The sequence below is a fragment of the Leucopleurus acutus genome (genome assembly GCF_964270905.1).
Source record: "Leucopleurus acutus genome assembly, chromosome: 2".
Lineage (NCBI taxonomy): Eukaryota > Metazoa > Chordata > Mammalia > Artiodactyla > Delphinidae > Leucopleurus > Leucopleurus acutus.
The window spans coordinates 178,878,297-178,894,713 of NC_139143.1; the positions used below are offsets into that span (position 1 = coordinate 178,878,297).

Genomic DNA, 16,417 nt, shown 5'->3' on the forward strand with positions numbered 1-16,417 from the left:
CCCCACCTTGGGAGCAGCCCTGACTCCCATCTCCAGGCCTTTGCACACACCCTTCCCTCTCTCTCAAGATTCCGCTCCCAGGCCACTCCTCCACGAAGCCTTCCCAGGTTGAGTCGCCTCATCCCTATGGCATTTTGTACCTTCTGGTTACAGTCCTTCCCTCTAGGGCCCGGCACCCGTCACCCCTCCTTGAGGGCAGGGACCAGAGCTGGTTCACCCCCATCCCAGACGCCCAGCACAGCATGGGCCAGGGTGGAGAGGAGAGCTGCGCTTGGCACCAAACCGGGGCAGGCGTCCCCTCGCGGCCGAGGCTACAGCCCTGTGGCCGGGCTCCTTCCTTTCTCCACGGTTGGAAGAGGAAGATTCTAACAGAGAGGCTCACGCTGAGCCCCAGCTCCTCCCTACCAGCCTTAGCCGCACCTGGCACCACCCACCCTGATGGCTCCTGGGACCGGCTGTGTGTGGGGGGCGGGGTGGGGGGAGGTGAGACAGCAGGCCAGCAGGGAGGGGAGCTGGCCCCTCCGTCCTCAGGCATGCATGGGGTTATGGCTAAGAAGAAAGTGGACTCAGGTTGGGGTCTGGGAGGCAAACTAAAGTTGGGGCACAGGAACTAGAGCTCGGGGCTAAGCCCTGCCCTCCTCTCCACCCTTCCCGCCTGCAACACTGGCACCTTCCCCGTTTATCTTCTGACTGTCCTTCTGCCATGTCACCTCTTCCAGGAAGGTCTCCCTGATTTCCAGGGAGATCTGGTTGTCCTCCTCCTCCAACTAAAAATGATCAAAGCTAACCTTCAATGAGCTCCTTCTGCACGCCAGACTTCAGGGCTAACATCCATAAGCACACCATTTTATTTAATCCCTAGAAGGATGTATAAAGTGGTAATACTGTCATCCCATTGCACAGATGAGGTAACTGTGGCACAGAGAAGTTGAGATGCAGAACCGAAGTCTGAACCTTAACTATTCCGCTTCTTGCTGAGCACCGCGGAGCAGGGATCCTGTTGGAGGAGTGTCTTTCTCACTGCTGTGTCCCCACCACCAGGTGTGGAGCCTGTCACAGAGAAGCAGGTTGAAGAAACTGGAGGCCCAAGAGGCTGGGCAGGGGCGGGCCAGCAGACACAGTCCCCTCTGGCCTGGCTCTCCCACATCCTGACCCCTTAGGCCCCCACCTGGGGCCTGTAGGTGGAACCCCAATCGCCATCCATCACTGTGCCCCAGAGCAGCGCAGAGCCCGGCACCGGGAAAGGAGCACCAGGACGGGCCTCACAGGGAGCACCGTTCACTAGGCCATCTGCAGTCGACGGTACAGTCCAGGGTGCACCAGGCTGAGCTGGGCTCCTCCCCAGGCGGTTGGGTGGGGGAAGCAGGCAGAATGAGGTAGGTGAGCTGAGGGGCAGCTGCACTGTCTTCTGAGAGGCGAGGTCTCGGCTGCAGGCCCTCCCTTCAGGCTCCAGGGACAGTTGCCTCAGACCCTGGCGGTGAATCCCAAGGCGGGGTGGGCTGGCCCTGGGGGCTGACCTGCTCCTGGAAGAGTCCGTCAGTCAGGGCTTCCGGAAGGGTCAGCTCACGAGATTTCGGAGGTGTTGGGGGTAGGCGGTCGGGCCGGGAGTTCTAGGCACCCCCAGCTTCCTCCACGGCCCAGCCCAGGGTCAGCAGCACCGTCACTGCCCATACTTCTCCCTTCCTGAGTGGGGCATCTGCAGGTCCCTGTCATCCTGGGCTTGGCCTGGGTCTGGGTCCTGCTCAGCTGGGGAGGAGTGGCTGGCGCTCTGATGAGGTGGCGGCATCCCTGTATATCAGGAACTGTATGGAGATCCGAAGGAGTCAACGTCAAGGCCAAACGGAGCACAGCCTGCGTTGGACCTGCCCCAGGGTGGCCTGTGGCCCCATCCAGAACTGCTGCCCTCTTCCCTCCCTGCAACTCGGCCAGGTGAGCAGGGTCAGCCATGGCCTCCTGGCCTCTGCTCTTGCTGCCTTCCCACCCCTCAACCGGCCAAACCCCATTTATCTGCCAAGTCCAGCGCTTGGGTCTTCCTCTCCAGGCAGCCTCCCCTGACCCCAGCCCCAGGATCTTGCCCTCCTCTCACCCTACAGCATCCCGGGGGTTTCAGCAAGTGGCAGGGACCATTTTGGGGCACTAGAGCTTAACTTTCTTCATCTCTCATTGCACCCACCAGGAACTCCGCAAACGTCGAAGCAAGGGCCCAGTTTACCTCCTCCCAAAGGAGATGCAAATAATGCCCTGCTCAGCCATCCAGCAAACAAACATTTACTGAGCGAGCACTGTGTGTTGGGTCCGCTGCTGGGTATTTCCAGACACCTTAGCTTATGTAATTGCCCCATGACCTTGGTGAGACAGCAAGATGAAGACATGGAAGCACAGAGAGGCTAACGGTTTGCTCTGTGTCACACAGGATACCGGGGAGCCAGGATTTGAACTCAAGTTTTTCCATCTCTAATTCACGTGTGTGTCTCCACATTGCAGCTTTCCTTCCTCCTGCCTGGATGGGCTGATTTATGCCCTGTTCCCCAGACCCTCTGCACAAGCTGTGCCAGGAACATCCCTCCCTCTCCTGTGCCTAACTTCTCCTTCAGGGCACAGTTTCAATGGCACTAGTGGAGGCCTCTGCTGAGCCTCTAAACCAGGACAGACAGGCCCCTGGTCACACACTCTTGCAGTTTTTCTCTGTGCTACTCAGTAGCACCACAATGAAGTAATTATTTATGATTACGCGTATCCTGTCTGCCTCCCCACTGAACTGTGAGCTTCTTGAAGGAAGGACCATTCTGTTCTTACTCACAAATAGATCCGGTACTTGGAGGGGTGCCCAGCACATGGGAGGTTTGGCTCTTGGATGTACGGATGGATGGATGGATGGGTGGATGGGTAGATGGAAGGATGGATGGAAGGATGGATGGAAGGATGGATAGAAGGATGGATGGATGGATGGACAGACAGACGGATGGACAGAAGGATGGATGGATGGATGGACTGGATGGAAGGATGGATGGAAGGATGGATGGATAGAAGGATGGATGGATGGATGGACGGACAGACAGATGGACAGAAGGATGGATGGATGGATGGACGGACAGACGGATGGACAGAAGGATGGATGGATGGATGGACTGGATGGAAGGATGGATGGAGAGAAGGATGGATGGATGGATGGATGGATGGACGGACAGACGGATGGACAGAAGGATGGATGGATGGGTGGACTGGATGGATAGAAGGATGGATGGATAGAAGGATGGATGGATGGATGGATGGATAGAAGGATGGATGGATGGATGGATGATGGATGGATGGAAGGAAGGATGGATGGATGGATGGATGGATAGAAGGATGGATGGATGGATGGATGGATGGAAGGATGGATGGATGGATGGATGGATGATGGATGGATGGAAGGAAGGATGGATGGATGGAAGGATGGATAGAAGGATGGAAGGATGGATGGATAGAAGGATGGAAGGATGGATGGATGGATGGATTGAAGGATGGATGGATGGAAGGATGGATAGAAGGATGGATGGATGGATGGATGGATGGATGGATGGAAGGAAAGATGGATGGATGGATGGATGCTGAAGCCACGTGCAGGCGGAGGCTGCTGTGGCCCCCCCGACCCCACCCACCCTCACACCCTGAAGGATACGATGGTGTCGAGCAGCAGGACGCCCAGGCTGCCCACGAGCCAGGGCAGGTGGTGCAGCACATAGCTGCCCTCGCTCTGGCCCACTTCGGGGTTTTTGAGCAGCACACTTAGCCCGTACAGCGTGTTCCCCAGCATCACCAAGGCGAACAGCGAGTAGGAGATCCCCTGTGTCGACTTCCGCAGGAACTGGAAGCGAGGGGTGTAGGGTCAGAGACCTCAAACGGGCCTCTTGTCTCTCTGGACTGTAACTGTCCATGTGTCCGTCTGCCCTGTCACAACGCACATGCTCCGAGCAGACTGCACACGGTGTGACCACCGTCGACACGGGCCTGCTGCCCAGATCAGCCCTTTCCAGGGCCTGACTCCTCATCCCCGTTCCAACGTCATCTCCCGGGCCACCCTGCCCAGGTCGCAAGAGACTAGGGCTGCCCCACCCTGCTCGCCCCAAGGTCCCTGCTCCCCAGCCCTACGCTGACTCACTGCCCAGCAAGGCTCCCCCATCTCTGGTTCCCCACCTTCTCCTCTGCTCTCAGCCCCTCGCTCTCACCTGACCTCCGACCTCCCCGGGACACATGCAGGTCACATGTACCCCTGGATGGCAGGCATCTCATGCCCATTTCCAGAGGCAGAAACTGAGGCTTGGAGAAGTGGATTCAGTCACCCAAGCCAACAGTGAGTGTGGACCAGACCTGCTGCTACGCCCTAACCCAGGGGCCCGAGCTGCCAGCCGGCTCCTCTTCCCGTGGCCCCAGTGCCCCTGCCCACGGCTCACATTGGTGCGGATCTGAGGCAGCCGGGAGAGCAGGTACAGCATGCTGGACACAGAGCCGATTACGAAGCCAATGATTTCCTGCTGCGTGAAGGGCTGAGAGGGCAGAGTGGAGTGCTCAGTGCTCAGCAGAGGCCGGGATGCAGCCTGAGAGCCCCAACTCCCTCCTCGAGGGCAATTCCCCTGACCTCGTGGTCATGCAGGGGCGGGCCCTCGGGGTGAGCCAGACCCCCACCCTGCTCTACTCTCGCGTGCCCACACCTCACCTTATTGCCCGGCTCCACAGACAAGAGCGTCCGCCCCCGGAAGACCTCCCTGGGGGCAGCCACCAAGCCAGCGCTGCTCAGCAGTGGGGCGGTACACGCCACCCCCAAGATGAACAACAGCACAGAATTGATGGGGGCAGACCCTAGACATGAGGCAGGAGGGAAGCTGAGATTAGGGATCTGAGTGGCAGCAGACAGACTGGGCTTTGAGTCCTGGCCTTGTCCCTCAGTGGCTGTGTGACCTTGGGCAAGTGACCTAACCTCTCTGAGCTTTTATTCCTCATCTGTAGAATGGGTATAATGAGAGTACCCTTCTCCTAAGGTTGTAAAGGTAAACTGATGAGGGCAATGGGGGCAGGAAGGGGATTATGGAGCGTGGAAATGCTGAGACAGCCCCACCCCCAGGTGCCTGGATCATTTCTTGTACAGCCCTGGATCTGCCCCTTCTGAATCCTGTGTGCCGTGTCCTTGTTTCCTCAGCTCCAAGCCCAGGGCCCGGCACTGAGGAGCAGCTGAGGCCATGTTTGCTGAATGAGAGAACTTAAGTGAAGGGGACTCCCTGTGGTCCTGCCCGGATGTGCTCACTGCCCTCTATCTCGGCTCATCAGGTGATCAGGGCCACAGCTCTCAGATAAGGTCCGGAGGAAGCCCTTTTTTTTTTTTTTTTTTTTTTTTTTTTTGCGGTACGCGGGCCTTTCACTGCTGTGGCCTCTCCCATTGCGGAGCACAGGCTCCGGACGCGTAGGCTTACGCGTCCATGGCTCGCGGGCCCAGCCGCTCCGCGGCATGTGGGATCTTCCTGGACCGGGGCACGAACTCGTGTCCCCTGCATCGGCAGGCGGACTCTCAACCACTGCGCCACCAGGGAAGCCCCTGAGGAAGCCTTTTTGACGTTTGGTTTATCACCAGCAATGGGAAACCTTCCTCCTCCCAAGCTTCCAGGCCTCCTGGCTGCCCTCAGGGATCCCGGTACTCACACAGAGAGGGGCGTTTCTTAAACTTGTAATGAAAGTACAGCGACAGCATCAGCACATCAGCTAAGACGTAATACACGGCTGTGTAGGTCTGCAAGAGAAGAGGGGGCCCAGGGCGCTGGCTGCAGTCCCCGGCTCAGGGACCACACCCCAGCACCCGGGCAGCTCTGCCCCATCCCAGCTGGGTGACCCTGAGCAAGATGCTTCACCTCCTGGAGCTTCTGTTTGCTCATCTGGAAAGGAGGGGATCACAGTTCCCACCTGGCAGAGCTAGAAAGCAGGTAGGCAAGGGCCTGGCAGGTGCCCGCCTGGGCAGACAGAGGAAACGGTGGCTAGCATGACCAGGCAGGACAAAATGGGACTCAGAGGTTAAGTGGAGGCTACCATTTGGCCTGATACAGGGGCGATTTACAGCCCCCCTTGGGAAGACAATAGAGTCCTGATTTTGAGTCCCAGCTCCACCCAGCCACAGAAGAATGATAGCACCTGGGCCTCCCAAGGGAAAACCTTCCTCCTCCAGGGCCCCATGCCCTGAAAGCTCAGTCAGGATCTCAGCACCTCAGAGGTCAAAGACCCCAGCCATCCTGTGGTTTGATGTGCTCATTTTGTAGATGGGGGAACTGAGGCCCACAGCCCATTGTCACACTGTGCGGCAGGCAGAGGGCTCTCTCTATAGCATGGGGCCCTAGCAAGATGGAAGCCTCTGCAGACTGTCCCTGGCAGCCCACCCAGCCCGGGGACCAGCCCACCTGCAGGGGCAGCTGGTCAGCAAGGAAGGAGCCAATGAGATTGCAGGAGTCTCCGCCGATCCAGCCCAGGAGGAACCACAGGGACAGGGCCTGGTCCATGTTGCCCATCTTGCAGGCCTTGATGTACTGGCTGTGGCGGAGGAGGGAGACGTGTGCTCAGGGGCCGACGGCTGTGATACCACGTGGAGGGTAAACATGGGAAGAGCCAACACGGAATAGCGGGGCCGGGACGGCGTCTGCACAGGGGGTCGCCTGGGAGCTAATCCTTCCCGCAGGTGGGATCCTCATGGGCCTTTCTTTGCCCTTTGGGGATTCTTACCAGGGGATCCCTTCCAAGCCAGGAGCTCTATGGGACATGCATCTTTCCAGAGAGGGCCATTGCACGATAGATTCTCCTCCACAGCAGTCTCTTGGTGGGGACCTGGGGCCTTTACAGGGCCCTGATGTTTTGTGTCAGACCCTGAGAACCACTTCATAGGGAGCCTGGGTTCTCTCTTCTATGCAGGAGCGGGAGGGGGGTTGGTGTTTGGAAGGAAGGAGGATGGTGGTTGCCCTACAGCCGAGGCCTGGGCGATGCCCTGTCTCCAGGGGAGATGGATGATAATACGGGCCTGTTATCTTCAAAGGGCAACAGAGAAGCCTCCGGCTGTGGCTCCCAGAGCTCTGATTACAACGCCATGGGGTCAAGTCTTGATGGGCTTCTTTGGGGATGGAAAAGTCAGGGAAGCAGGATTCACACTCAGACCCTGAGGTTCCAGGCTTGCTCTGAGTCATTCCACAACGGCCATCTGCTGCTTACATTTCTCTTTAATCATTTGCATGTATTTAAATTAGTAAAAGGTAACTAAATAGCACCTCACCCCACCTTCCACCCAAGACAGAAGCTAGGAAAGCTGGGCCTGGCCCTGGTTCTTCACGGTCATCCTTCCACCTCCATCTCCTGCTGACCCCGCCCCCAGCTCTTTAGGTCTCCCACCCAAGCCTGTGTTCCTTGTTTCCAACTCCCTCCTCCGACAGGGGACACTCCGACCCCCACCACCTCTTCACCAGGACTGCCTTCTCTTCCTCCAAACTCTGCCTCAGCAGATGGCTCACCCAGTCCCTCCTCTGTATCTTTCAGGAAATATCAGTTCCTCCTCAGGGCCTTCCTAGAAGGGAGCTCTGCCAGCATTGGTCAGTTCCTCCTGGACTCAAGCTTCCTGAGGGAAGGGACAGTGCCCAGCATGGGCCTGGTCTGGAGAGGCCCTTAAGGTTTACCCCGTGGCCCTGCCCTTCCAGGATACTGTGACTTGAAGAGGCTCCATAAATTTCAGGGAAAGTGATTTTGTCACACTCAGGAAAGGCCGAGTCCTAAGGAGAAGCAGGAAGGTGGCTGCCCTCCCTGCCATCACCTGGGGCTTCTCCCAGACCTCTGACACCCCCTCCCTGGTTAATCAGCCAGGCTCCGGCAGGGCTGGCACTATGCCCTGGTGGAAAGGGGAGGCCTCAGCCAGTTGCACCAGCTCCTCGTGCTTCTGGGGGAGCTCTCACCCCAAGATGGGGAGTCTCTCTCCCTTGGCCTCCACCCATCACCCAGACCTGTCTGCTTTGCCTGCTAAGGGCCACCTATCCAATCCCCCAGACATCATTGCTTGCTGGATGCCTTACACAGCCTCCCTGCCTCCAGTCTCTCCCCCGTCCCTCCAGTTCTCCTTCCCTAACAGAAGGTCTACAAAGGCAAGGATGGGGTCGGTTTTGCTTACTTCTGCCACATCTAGTATGGCAGCTGGGACAAGGTGAGTCAGTACAAATGTCAAGCCCTAGGCAGCATGTTGGGACAACTTGATGAGATAAGGGTAGTCTTTTTTTTTTTTTTTTTGGCCGCTGCACGGCTTGTGGGATCTTAGTTCCCCAACCAGGGATTGAACCTGGGCCCTCAGCAGTGACAGCACAGAGTCCTAACCATAGGACTGCCAGGGAATTCCCAATGGTAGTCTTTTTAACACATGGTACTGGGACAACCGGGCACCACATGCAAAAGAACGAGGTTGGATCCCTACCTCACACCGTATACAAAATACAGCCCAAGCTGAGTCAAAGCTCTACATGTAAGAGCTCATTTGTGATACTGTGATTTACAATAAGAAATATATATATTTGGTCTTCTTCCCTGTTCCCTGCACAGAGCTCTCCTAAGAATGTCCTAAGGGGTGAGAGAGAGAGAAAGAGAGAAAAAAAGGTGTCTTTTGTAATGTTAATAAGGTGACTTTTGGAAAGCCCTTAGGTCACCTGAGGATAAGGACTCACTGCCAGGGGAACCAACAGTAAGATTAGAAGGTTGGGACATTTGGTCTCAGGGGCCCCTGTCCCACCCCCCTCACCCACCTCAGGGGAGGAGAGAGGCTCAAGATTGAGCCCAATTGCTAATGGCCAATGACTGTGCAATAAGCCTCCATAAAAATCATTCCTCTGAGTTCTGTGAGCTGCTCTAGCAAACTAATCAAACCTGAGGAGGGGTCGGAGGAATCTCCATCTACAGCTGGAGGTCAGAAGCACAAATGACAACCTGGACCTGTGACTGGTCTCAGAAGCGGGGAGGAGGGAGCACTCTTGTGGGACTTGTAGGATGGGGCCCCTAACCTGTGGGATCTGAGGTTGTCTCAGGTGTAGACAGTGTAAGAATTGAGTTGATTGCTTGATGGTGTGGCAAAAAAACACATGAGAATTGGTGTCAGACTTGGATAAATCTATATAAAACTCCTAGAAGATAAGGGTGAATCTTTGTTACCTGGATTAAGCTATCCTTTCTAGACATGATAGCAAAAGCACAAGTAACAAAAGAAAAAAACACATAAATTGGACATCATCAAGGGACTTCCCTGGCGGTCCAGTGGTTAAGACTCCGAGCTCCCATGCAGGGGGCTCAGGTTCGATCCCTGCTCGGGGAACTAAGATCCCACATGCTGCACGGAATGGCCAAAAAAAAAAAAAAATTGGACATCAACAAATTTTTGAATTTTTGTGCTTCAAGCGACACCATCGAGAAAGTGAAAAGACAACCCACTGAATGGGAGAAAATATTTGCAAAATATATCTAGAATATATAAAGAACTCTTATAACTCAACAGCAAAAAGACAAATAATCCAATTGAAAAATGGGCAAAGAACCTAAATAGACCTTTTTCCAAAGAGAATATAATTTGGCCAATAAGCATGTGGAAAGCTACTTAATATCACCAGCCAACAAGGAAATACAAATGAGAACTATGAGATACCACTTCACACTCACTAGGATGGTATAATAAAAAAGACAGAAAATAACAAGTGTTGATGGGGATTTACAGAAATTGGAACCTTCATGCGCTGCTGGTGGGAATATAAAATGGTCCAACCGCTTTGGAAAACAGTCTGGCAGTTCCTCAAAAGATTAAACACAGAGTTACCTTGTGACCCGGCAATTCCACCCCTTAGGTATATACCCAAGAGAAGTAAACACACATGTCCCCACTAAAACTTGTACATGAACATACATAGCAGCCTTAATCACACTGGCCAAAAGGTAGAAACCACCCAAATGTCCATCAATGAACGAATGAATAAACAAAAGGTATACACACACAACGAAAACTACTATTCGGATGTAAAAAAAGAATGAAGTATTGACACTAGCTACGTGTGACGTGGATGAACCTTGAAGAGGTTATGCTAAGTGAAAGAAGCCAGTCACAGAAGGCCACATACTGTATGATCCATTGATATGAAATGTCCAAAACAGGCAAATCTACAGACAGAAAGCAGATTGGTGGTTGGGGCCGGGAGATTTAGAGGGAAACGAGGAATGACTCATTTCTTTCTGGGTTTCTTTTTAGGGTGACAAAAATGTTCTAAAACTGATTGCGCCAATGCTTACACAACTCTGTGCATACACTAAAACCTTGGACTTGTACATTTAAATGGGCTAACTCAATGGTATATGAATTATCTCTCAATTAAACTGTTATCTTTCTCCCTCAAGGAGAAACAGCATAAGATTTCCTAACAGTGGAGAATGCCCTTACATTACAGGGCCCTGGATGACCTCTTTGACCTCACCTCTCCTCTTCGGCGCCCCCTCGGCCCAGCCATGGGACTGAGCTTACGGTGTGTAAAGGCCATCCTCATAGCAACCCTGTGAGGTAGGGAACAACATTCCCATTTTACAGATGAGAAAACGGAGGAGCAGAGCAGTGAAGGGACTTGCCCAGGTCACAGTGTGTCCACGTTCCCTAATCACAGCAGTGGCCCTGCTGTTTTGTAATCACTGCTTGTCCTCCACCAGACTGTCACAGAACAAAGGCCAAGTTCGATGCACCCCAGCCCCCCCACTCCTCCGCCTCCTCTCTGACTAGCTGTGCAATTCACAGCAAGTTAGTTAACCTCTCTGGGTTTCTATTTCCTCGTAAAGAAGCGATACAGATTGTATCTATTTCACAGGGTGGTTATGAGGATTAAATAGGGTGAAGACATGTCAAGTGCTCAGAAATGAGCTAGGTACACAGTGGGCACTCACTGAACAGGTGTTATTATTATTACCTGTGTGTCAGCATGGTCCAGCACAAGGCGGGGCCTACAGTGAGGTTCGCTGTAGGGCCCTCCAGGGTGGGCTGGAAGTCAGTCAGTGGAGGTGGGAGAGGGAGCACACTTGGCCTTGAGTCTGGAGAGGCCCAACGCCAGCCAGCGAGCCCCTCTTCGGTGCAGCCCCAGGAGCACTTGCCCCGCCCGTGCAACCCAGCCCTGGTCCCACCACCCTGATGCTACTCACGGGAGGGTGGACGCAGCAAAGCAGAGAATGGAGATCAAGCCCAGGCCCACGCTGGCCTTGTCCCAGACATCCCAGGCACACTCGCCAAACACGTCCCATATCCACTGGCTGGAGCCATTGGGGCAGCTGGAGAAGTTGCTGGAGCCCAGCTTCCTCCAGGCCATGGCTTCGGAGGGAGGGAGGGAGCCGGTGTGCTGAGGCAGGCGACAGCTCTACAGGGAACAAGACAGGGGCCTTCAGCCTTGGGAGGTCTGGGTCCTAGTCATGGTCCCGCCACTTTGAGCCCATTCCAGCCTTATCACCCAGCATGGACTGAGCCCCTGAACCAGAGAACACGATCAGTACAGAGATCAAAGTAACCACATATGCAGGGAGGGCACTGGATGTGTGGTCAGAGACAGGTGCGTTCGAATCCCCACTCTGCCTGTTAACGCCTCGACTTTGGGCAAGTGACTCAGCCTTGCTGTGCCTCAGTCTCCTCATCTGCAAGATGGGGCGATAACAGTGCCTCCCCCATACAGCTGTGAGGGTTCAGTGAGTTCATCAATCTAGTGTAGAGAACTGAGTCCTCAAACCATGCCACCTTTGTTCTAACCCTTGAACATTTCGATTGTTTCCAATCTCTTCTTCTTGCAAATCACGCTGTGAGGGTCTGCTGAGACCAGGCCCACTAAGTACATCCTCTCATTTAAAGTACGGCTGTCCTGGGAATCCCCTGGTGGTCCAGTGGTTAGGACTCAGCACTTTTACTGCTGGGGCCTGGGTTCAATCCCTGGTCAGGGAACTAAGATCTCACAAGCTGCACCACTCGGCCAAAAAAAAAAAAAAAGTATGGCTGTCCCCTAGTACATTGGTCAGATGAGGCAAGTGGTGAAGAAGGAGCAGGTGAGTTGCACACATGGCTGGGATTCAAGCTTGGCGTGCTCAAGCCGCATTCTCCCAGTAGCTCGCGCGTGTAGGACGCCTGCTGGCAAAGAGTCCGGAGCCACCTTCCCATTCTCACCCGACAAAGCCAGGAGCTGGCTGGTTGCAGGGGCAGGCAGCGGAGTCCCCACCTGGTGTCCTAGAGCAGTCACAGCCTGTGTGACAATCCCAGAGGAGGAAGAGGAAGTGGGGTTGCTGGCCAGAATCATCACAGCCCCTGATAGCTGAGCGCTTTACCAGCTCTGTGCTAAGCACCTTACGTAGGCCTTTCTGCATTTTGCTGCACATCAACTCTATGAAGTGGGGGCTGCTGATATGTCTGCGTGGACCCGGGGAGGTGACTTGCCAGGGCCACCCAAGCAGGAGGCACTCAGAGCCACCATGCTTCTGTCCCTGGGAACGGCGGCACCTTCCTGTGGTCTGCAGGGCTGCCCAGGGTCTCATGCAGCCAGAAGACAGGCTTCCCCTTTTCTCACTGCACTCAGAGGGGCTTTCCTCACCTGGGATGAGGCTCTCTCCAGCCACCTTCAGTTTCTGCTTGTGTCAAAAGACCCAGGATTCTCGTAAAGCAATGCCCCACAGACAATGCCATAGACCAAACGCTTATGTCCCTCCTGTCCTGTTGAAATCTAGCCCCCAATGTGATGGTATTTTTGAGGTGGGGCCTTTGGGGAGTATTTAGGTCATGAAGGCAGAGCCCTCATGAATGGGATTAGTGCCCTTATAGAAAAGATCCCAGAGAGCTCCCTCACCCCTTCTGCCAGGTGAGGACATATCGAGAAGACAGCCATCTATGAACTAGGAAGTGGACCCTCACCAGACGTTGAATCTACTAGCACCCTGAACTTGGACTTCCCAGCCTCCAGAACTGTGAGAAATCAATGTTTGTTTCTAAGCCATCCAGACAAATGGTATTTTGTTACATTGGCCCAAATGGGCTGAGACACCCTGGCTGGACCCTTGGAACCGCTGAGGCCACAGCGACCTGGGAGCGTCAGGCAGGGAAAGGAAGCGAGTCAGCTGCTTTTCTTAGGAAGCTCTAGGCTCTCAGCTCTAACGTGACTTAACAGCGAGCCCCAGAGCTGGGGGCAAGGGCACCCCAGGTCACTGCCTGCCTGGTTCACTGCAGTCCCTCCGGGGCCCTGCAAAGGGGGGCTGAAGGTCTCTTCCTGTACCTTGGTGACCACCCCCCCTTGACCTTCAGCACAGCTGATGTTGGAGCCATTTATCTGCTGTCCTGCCACCAGCAGCTGCAAGGCCACCCCAGGTTAACACGCAGTCCAGGTAGGAGCTGGGTTTTTGTGGTGCCTCAGGCATTTCAAATCAAGTCCTTTTGTTCCCTAGCCACCCCTCCAGTGGACCACTTCCCCAAGCCTCCTCTTGTAGAGCCTCAACACACCACGGCAGGTCATCACAGTAGTATACTTCCATCCTCATTAACTTCTCTGTGAGGGGAACACTGTCCTCATTCTACAGATAAGGGTGAGTGGCCTTGCGCAAGTAACAGTCTGAGCCTGTGTATAAAACATGACGCTCACTCCTTGGGGTTGTTGTATAGATAAAATGCACGTAAAGCTCTTAGCCCAGGGCCGGACACAATGGTAGTGACTAAGAATGAGAGACCAGTATCTCAAGCATCCTGAGGTCACTCTCACTTCCTCTCTTCACCAGGCTAGGGAAGAAAGAGAGTGGACACACGCCCAGTGAAGGAGGGATGGGTGTCTTGGGGGGTGTACCATGGCTCACAGGGCCCAGGGCCCAGGGCCCTGGGTGGGTGGTCCCCTGTCCATGCACGGGGTCCATGTGCAGCTCGGGGCTCAGGATACTTTGAGACACGCCTGAGCCCTGAACAGAAGACACTTTCCTCTGAGGGCCACTGTGCACAGAGCCTGTCACCCGTGGGTTCTGACCCAAGTAGGAAGCCAGCCTGGGCCCAGGCCTGGCTTCTGAGACCAGGCCCACCTCCTAGTCCAACAGCACTGAGCAAATGGATGGCCAGGGTTGCAACAAAGGTTGACCAGGTCTGTAGGTGTGACAAGGACCACAACAGGGGTGCCTTGTGGTTTTTGTTTTTTTTAATTGAAGTATACAGTTGATTCAGGGGTGCCCTGTTATCATGGAGGGAACATGTGTGAAATTCAGCATCAGTGTGTCAGAGCTGGGGATCAAGGATCTTGGGTTTAAGAAGCTCCCCCAGCGTATTCTGACCACATGTATTCTGTGCACATGACCACACTTTAAGAAAGGCGGAGGGGGCTTCCCTGGTGGCGCAGTGGTTGAAAGTCCACCTGCCGATGCAGGGGACACGGGTTCGTGCCCCGGTCCGGGAAGATCCCACATGCCGCAGAACGGCTGGGCCCGTGAGCCATGGCCGCTGGGCCTGCGCGTCCGGAGCCTGTGCTCCGCAGCGGGAGAGGCCACAACAGTGAGAGGCCCGCGTACCGCAAAAAAAAAAGAAAGGCGGAGGGACTTCCCTGGTGGTCCAGTGGCTAAGACTCCACACTCCCAATGCAAGGGGCCCGGGTTCGATCCCTGATCAGGGAACTAGATCCTGCATGCCACAACTTAGAGCCCACATGCCACAAGTAAAGATCCCACATGCCACAACGAAGACCTGGTGCAGCCAAATAAATAAATAAATATTAAAAAAGAAAAGAAAGGCAGCCCTGAAAATGGCATCTGCTGCCATGTAACTCGTCCAGATCCCAAGCTGAGTCACAGAGCTGCTCCCCACTTAAGCTGCTCAAGTGGCCACCTTTATCTACCAGATAAGTCCAAATGCCTTGAGACTGAGCCCCAGGGTACTCCAAGAACTGCCCTCCCCCCCATCTCCTGTCCTTCCCTCTAGGCCTTCAGACGGTCATTCCCAGGTCTCCTGACTTCTGTCCATGCCATCTCTTCCCCTAGGCTGGGCCTTTTCATCCTAGACGGCATAGTAAAGAGAAACTAAGATCCAGTTCTAAATTGCCGTCCCAGTTTAGAGGGTCCTCACAGGAGCTGGCGGGAAAACACCTGTCCCCTCTTCCCTTCCCTCCTCCACAAACCCGAAGAATGTTCATCACACTCCTCAGCCACTGCTGCCCTTTAAGCCCACTCCTGTCCCTTCACCCTAGTTGTAAACTTATTCTTAGGCCCCGGACACACCAGGTGCACAGTAAAGGTTCAAAAAACAACAAGACAGACACGGAGGGCGGGGGAGAGGGAGAGAGAAAGGAAGGAAAAGAAGGTAGGAAGGGAGAGAGAGAGAGAAACAAAGAAAGGAAGGGAGAATGGGAGACCTAATTGTGAGCTTGGATGGCCTAGGGTTGAGGAGAAAGCACTCTGGAACTGACCTGCCTAATGCCTACTAGTAATGAATTCTTGGTCAAGTGCCTGAGCCTCAGAGTTCCACCCTGTAAAACGAGGGAATGATGCAAGTATCCACCTGCTAGGCTAACGGCAGAGTTAAATGAGAGAATCCAGGCTGAGGGATTAGAATGGTGCCTGGCACAGGTTAAACCCTCAGTAGAATAACCGGGAACGGCTATTATTCTGTTCTGTCTAGAGCTCTCTCCCCTCCCCCCACAGGGTTGCTGGCAAACAGCAGGCTTCAGGAAGCCTTGAAAAGACAAGACTGCGTCAGTCCTCATACTTCCAAACACAGACTCCCCATGTACACACTTGGAAACCTGTCCTAGGCATGGAGTGGGAGGGGACAATCTGGGCTCCCTGCAGAATTGGGGAGCACCTGAGGGGAGAAGCATCCCGCCTTGGGGCTACCACCCACTCCAGCCCTCCAGGTCCTCGGTCACAACTCCCTCCTAGTGACTCAGCCGAGCACCGGCCGCCTGTTTGGCGGGGATAATAACAGGGCAGCCGCTGGGGTCGGCGCTCATTCGCCGCGAAGCCCCCCTCTGGCCCGCCCTGGGGAAAACAAAGTCGTCAGAAACGCAGGGGCCCGTCGGCCGGGAACAAGAGGTGAAAAAGGAACCCAGACCCCAGGCCCTAGGTCAGAGCGGCCCGAGGGGTCATGCTGGTCGCCCTTGAGGAGGGGGCCCTGGGCCCCCGCCGAGGGCCTCCCAATCCCAGCCCAGAGCCTCGCTCCAAGATCTCGCGCCCCGAGGTGGGGGCAGCAGCCCCAGGACCATCCAGGGGCTGGAGGAGGGTGTTGGAAAGATGTAGCAGGGAAGGCCCAGAGTCCCGAACCGCAGCCCCAGCCTCAAATTCGGCTTACCAAGTCTAGAGCCTCCCCGCCGCCCGGCTTCTGGGTTCTCCAGCTCCTGCCTTCATCAGCTGACCAGAAACCCCGCCCCGC

General features: G+C 55.0%; 1 protein-coding gene across 1 annotated transcript; it reads right to left on the bottom strand.

Moving 5' to 3' along the window:
• Positions 1 to 883: 883 nt before the first annotated feature.
• SLC66A1 (solute carrier family 66 member 1) lies at positions 884 to 16,387 on the bottom strand. Its single transcript, XM_082833003.1, has 8 exons — positions 16,337 to 16,387; positions 11,200 to 11,411; positions 6,420 to 6,549; positions 5,674 to 5,761; positions 4,697 to 4,839; positions 4,434 to 4,526; positions 3,650 to 3,847; positions 884 to 1,802 (listed from the first exon to the last, which is right to left on the bottom strand). The coding sequence occupies exons 2-8, from the start codon at positions 11,361 to 11,363 to the stop codon at positions 1,743 to 1,745; spliced, it is 876 nt and encodes a 291-aa protein (XP_082689129.1). The 5' UTR covers positions 11,364 to 11,411; positions 16,337 to 16,387; the 3' UTR covers positions 884 to 1,742.
• Positions 16,388 to 16,417: the final 30 nt, after the last annotated feature.

Excerpts from the sequence above, each read along its gene's own strand:
- SLC66A1 (XM_082833003.1), bottom strand. The coding sequence starts at position 11,363 with ATGGCCTGGAGGAAGCTGGGCTCCAGCAACTTCTCCAGCTGCCCCAAT. Across the intron at positions 4,840-5,673 it reads TAAGAAACGCCCCTCTCTGT|GGTCTGCCCCCATCAATTCT; the intron begins GTGAGTACCGGG and ends CCTCATGTCTAG. Across the intron at positions 3,848-4,433 it reads TGCCTCAGATCCGCACCAAT|TTCCTGCGGAAGTCGACACA; the intron begins GTGAGCCGTGGG and ends CCTCGCTTCCAG.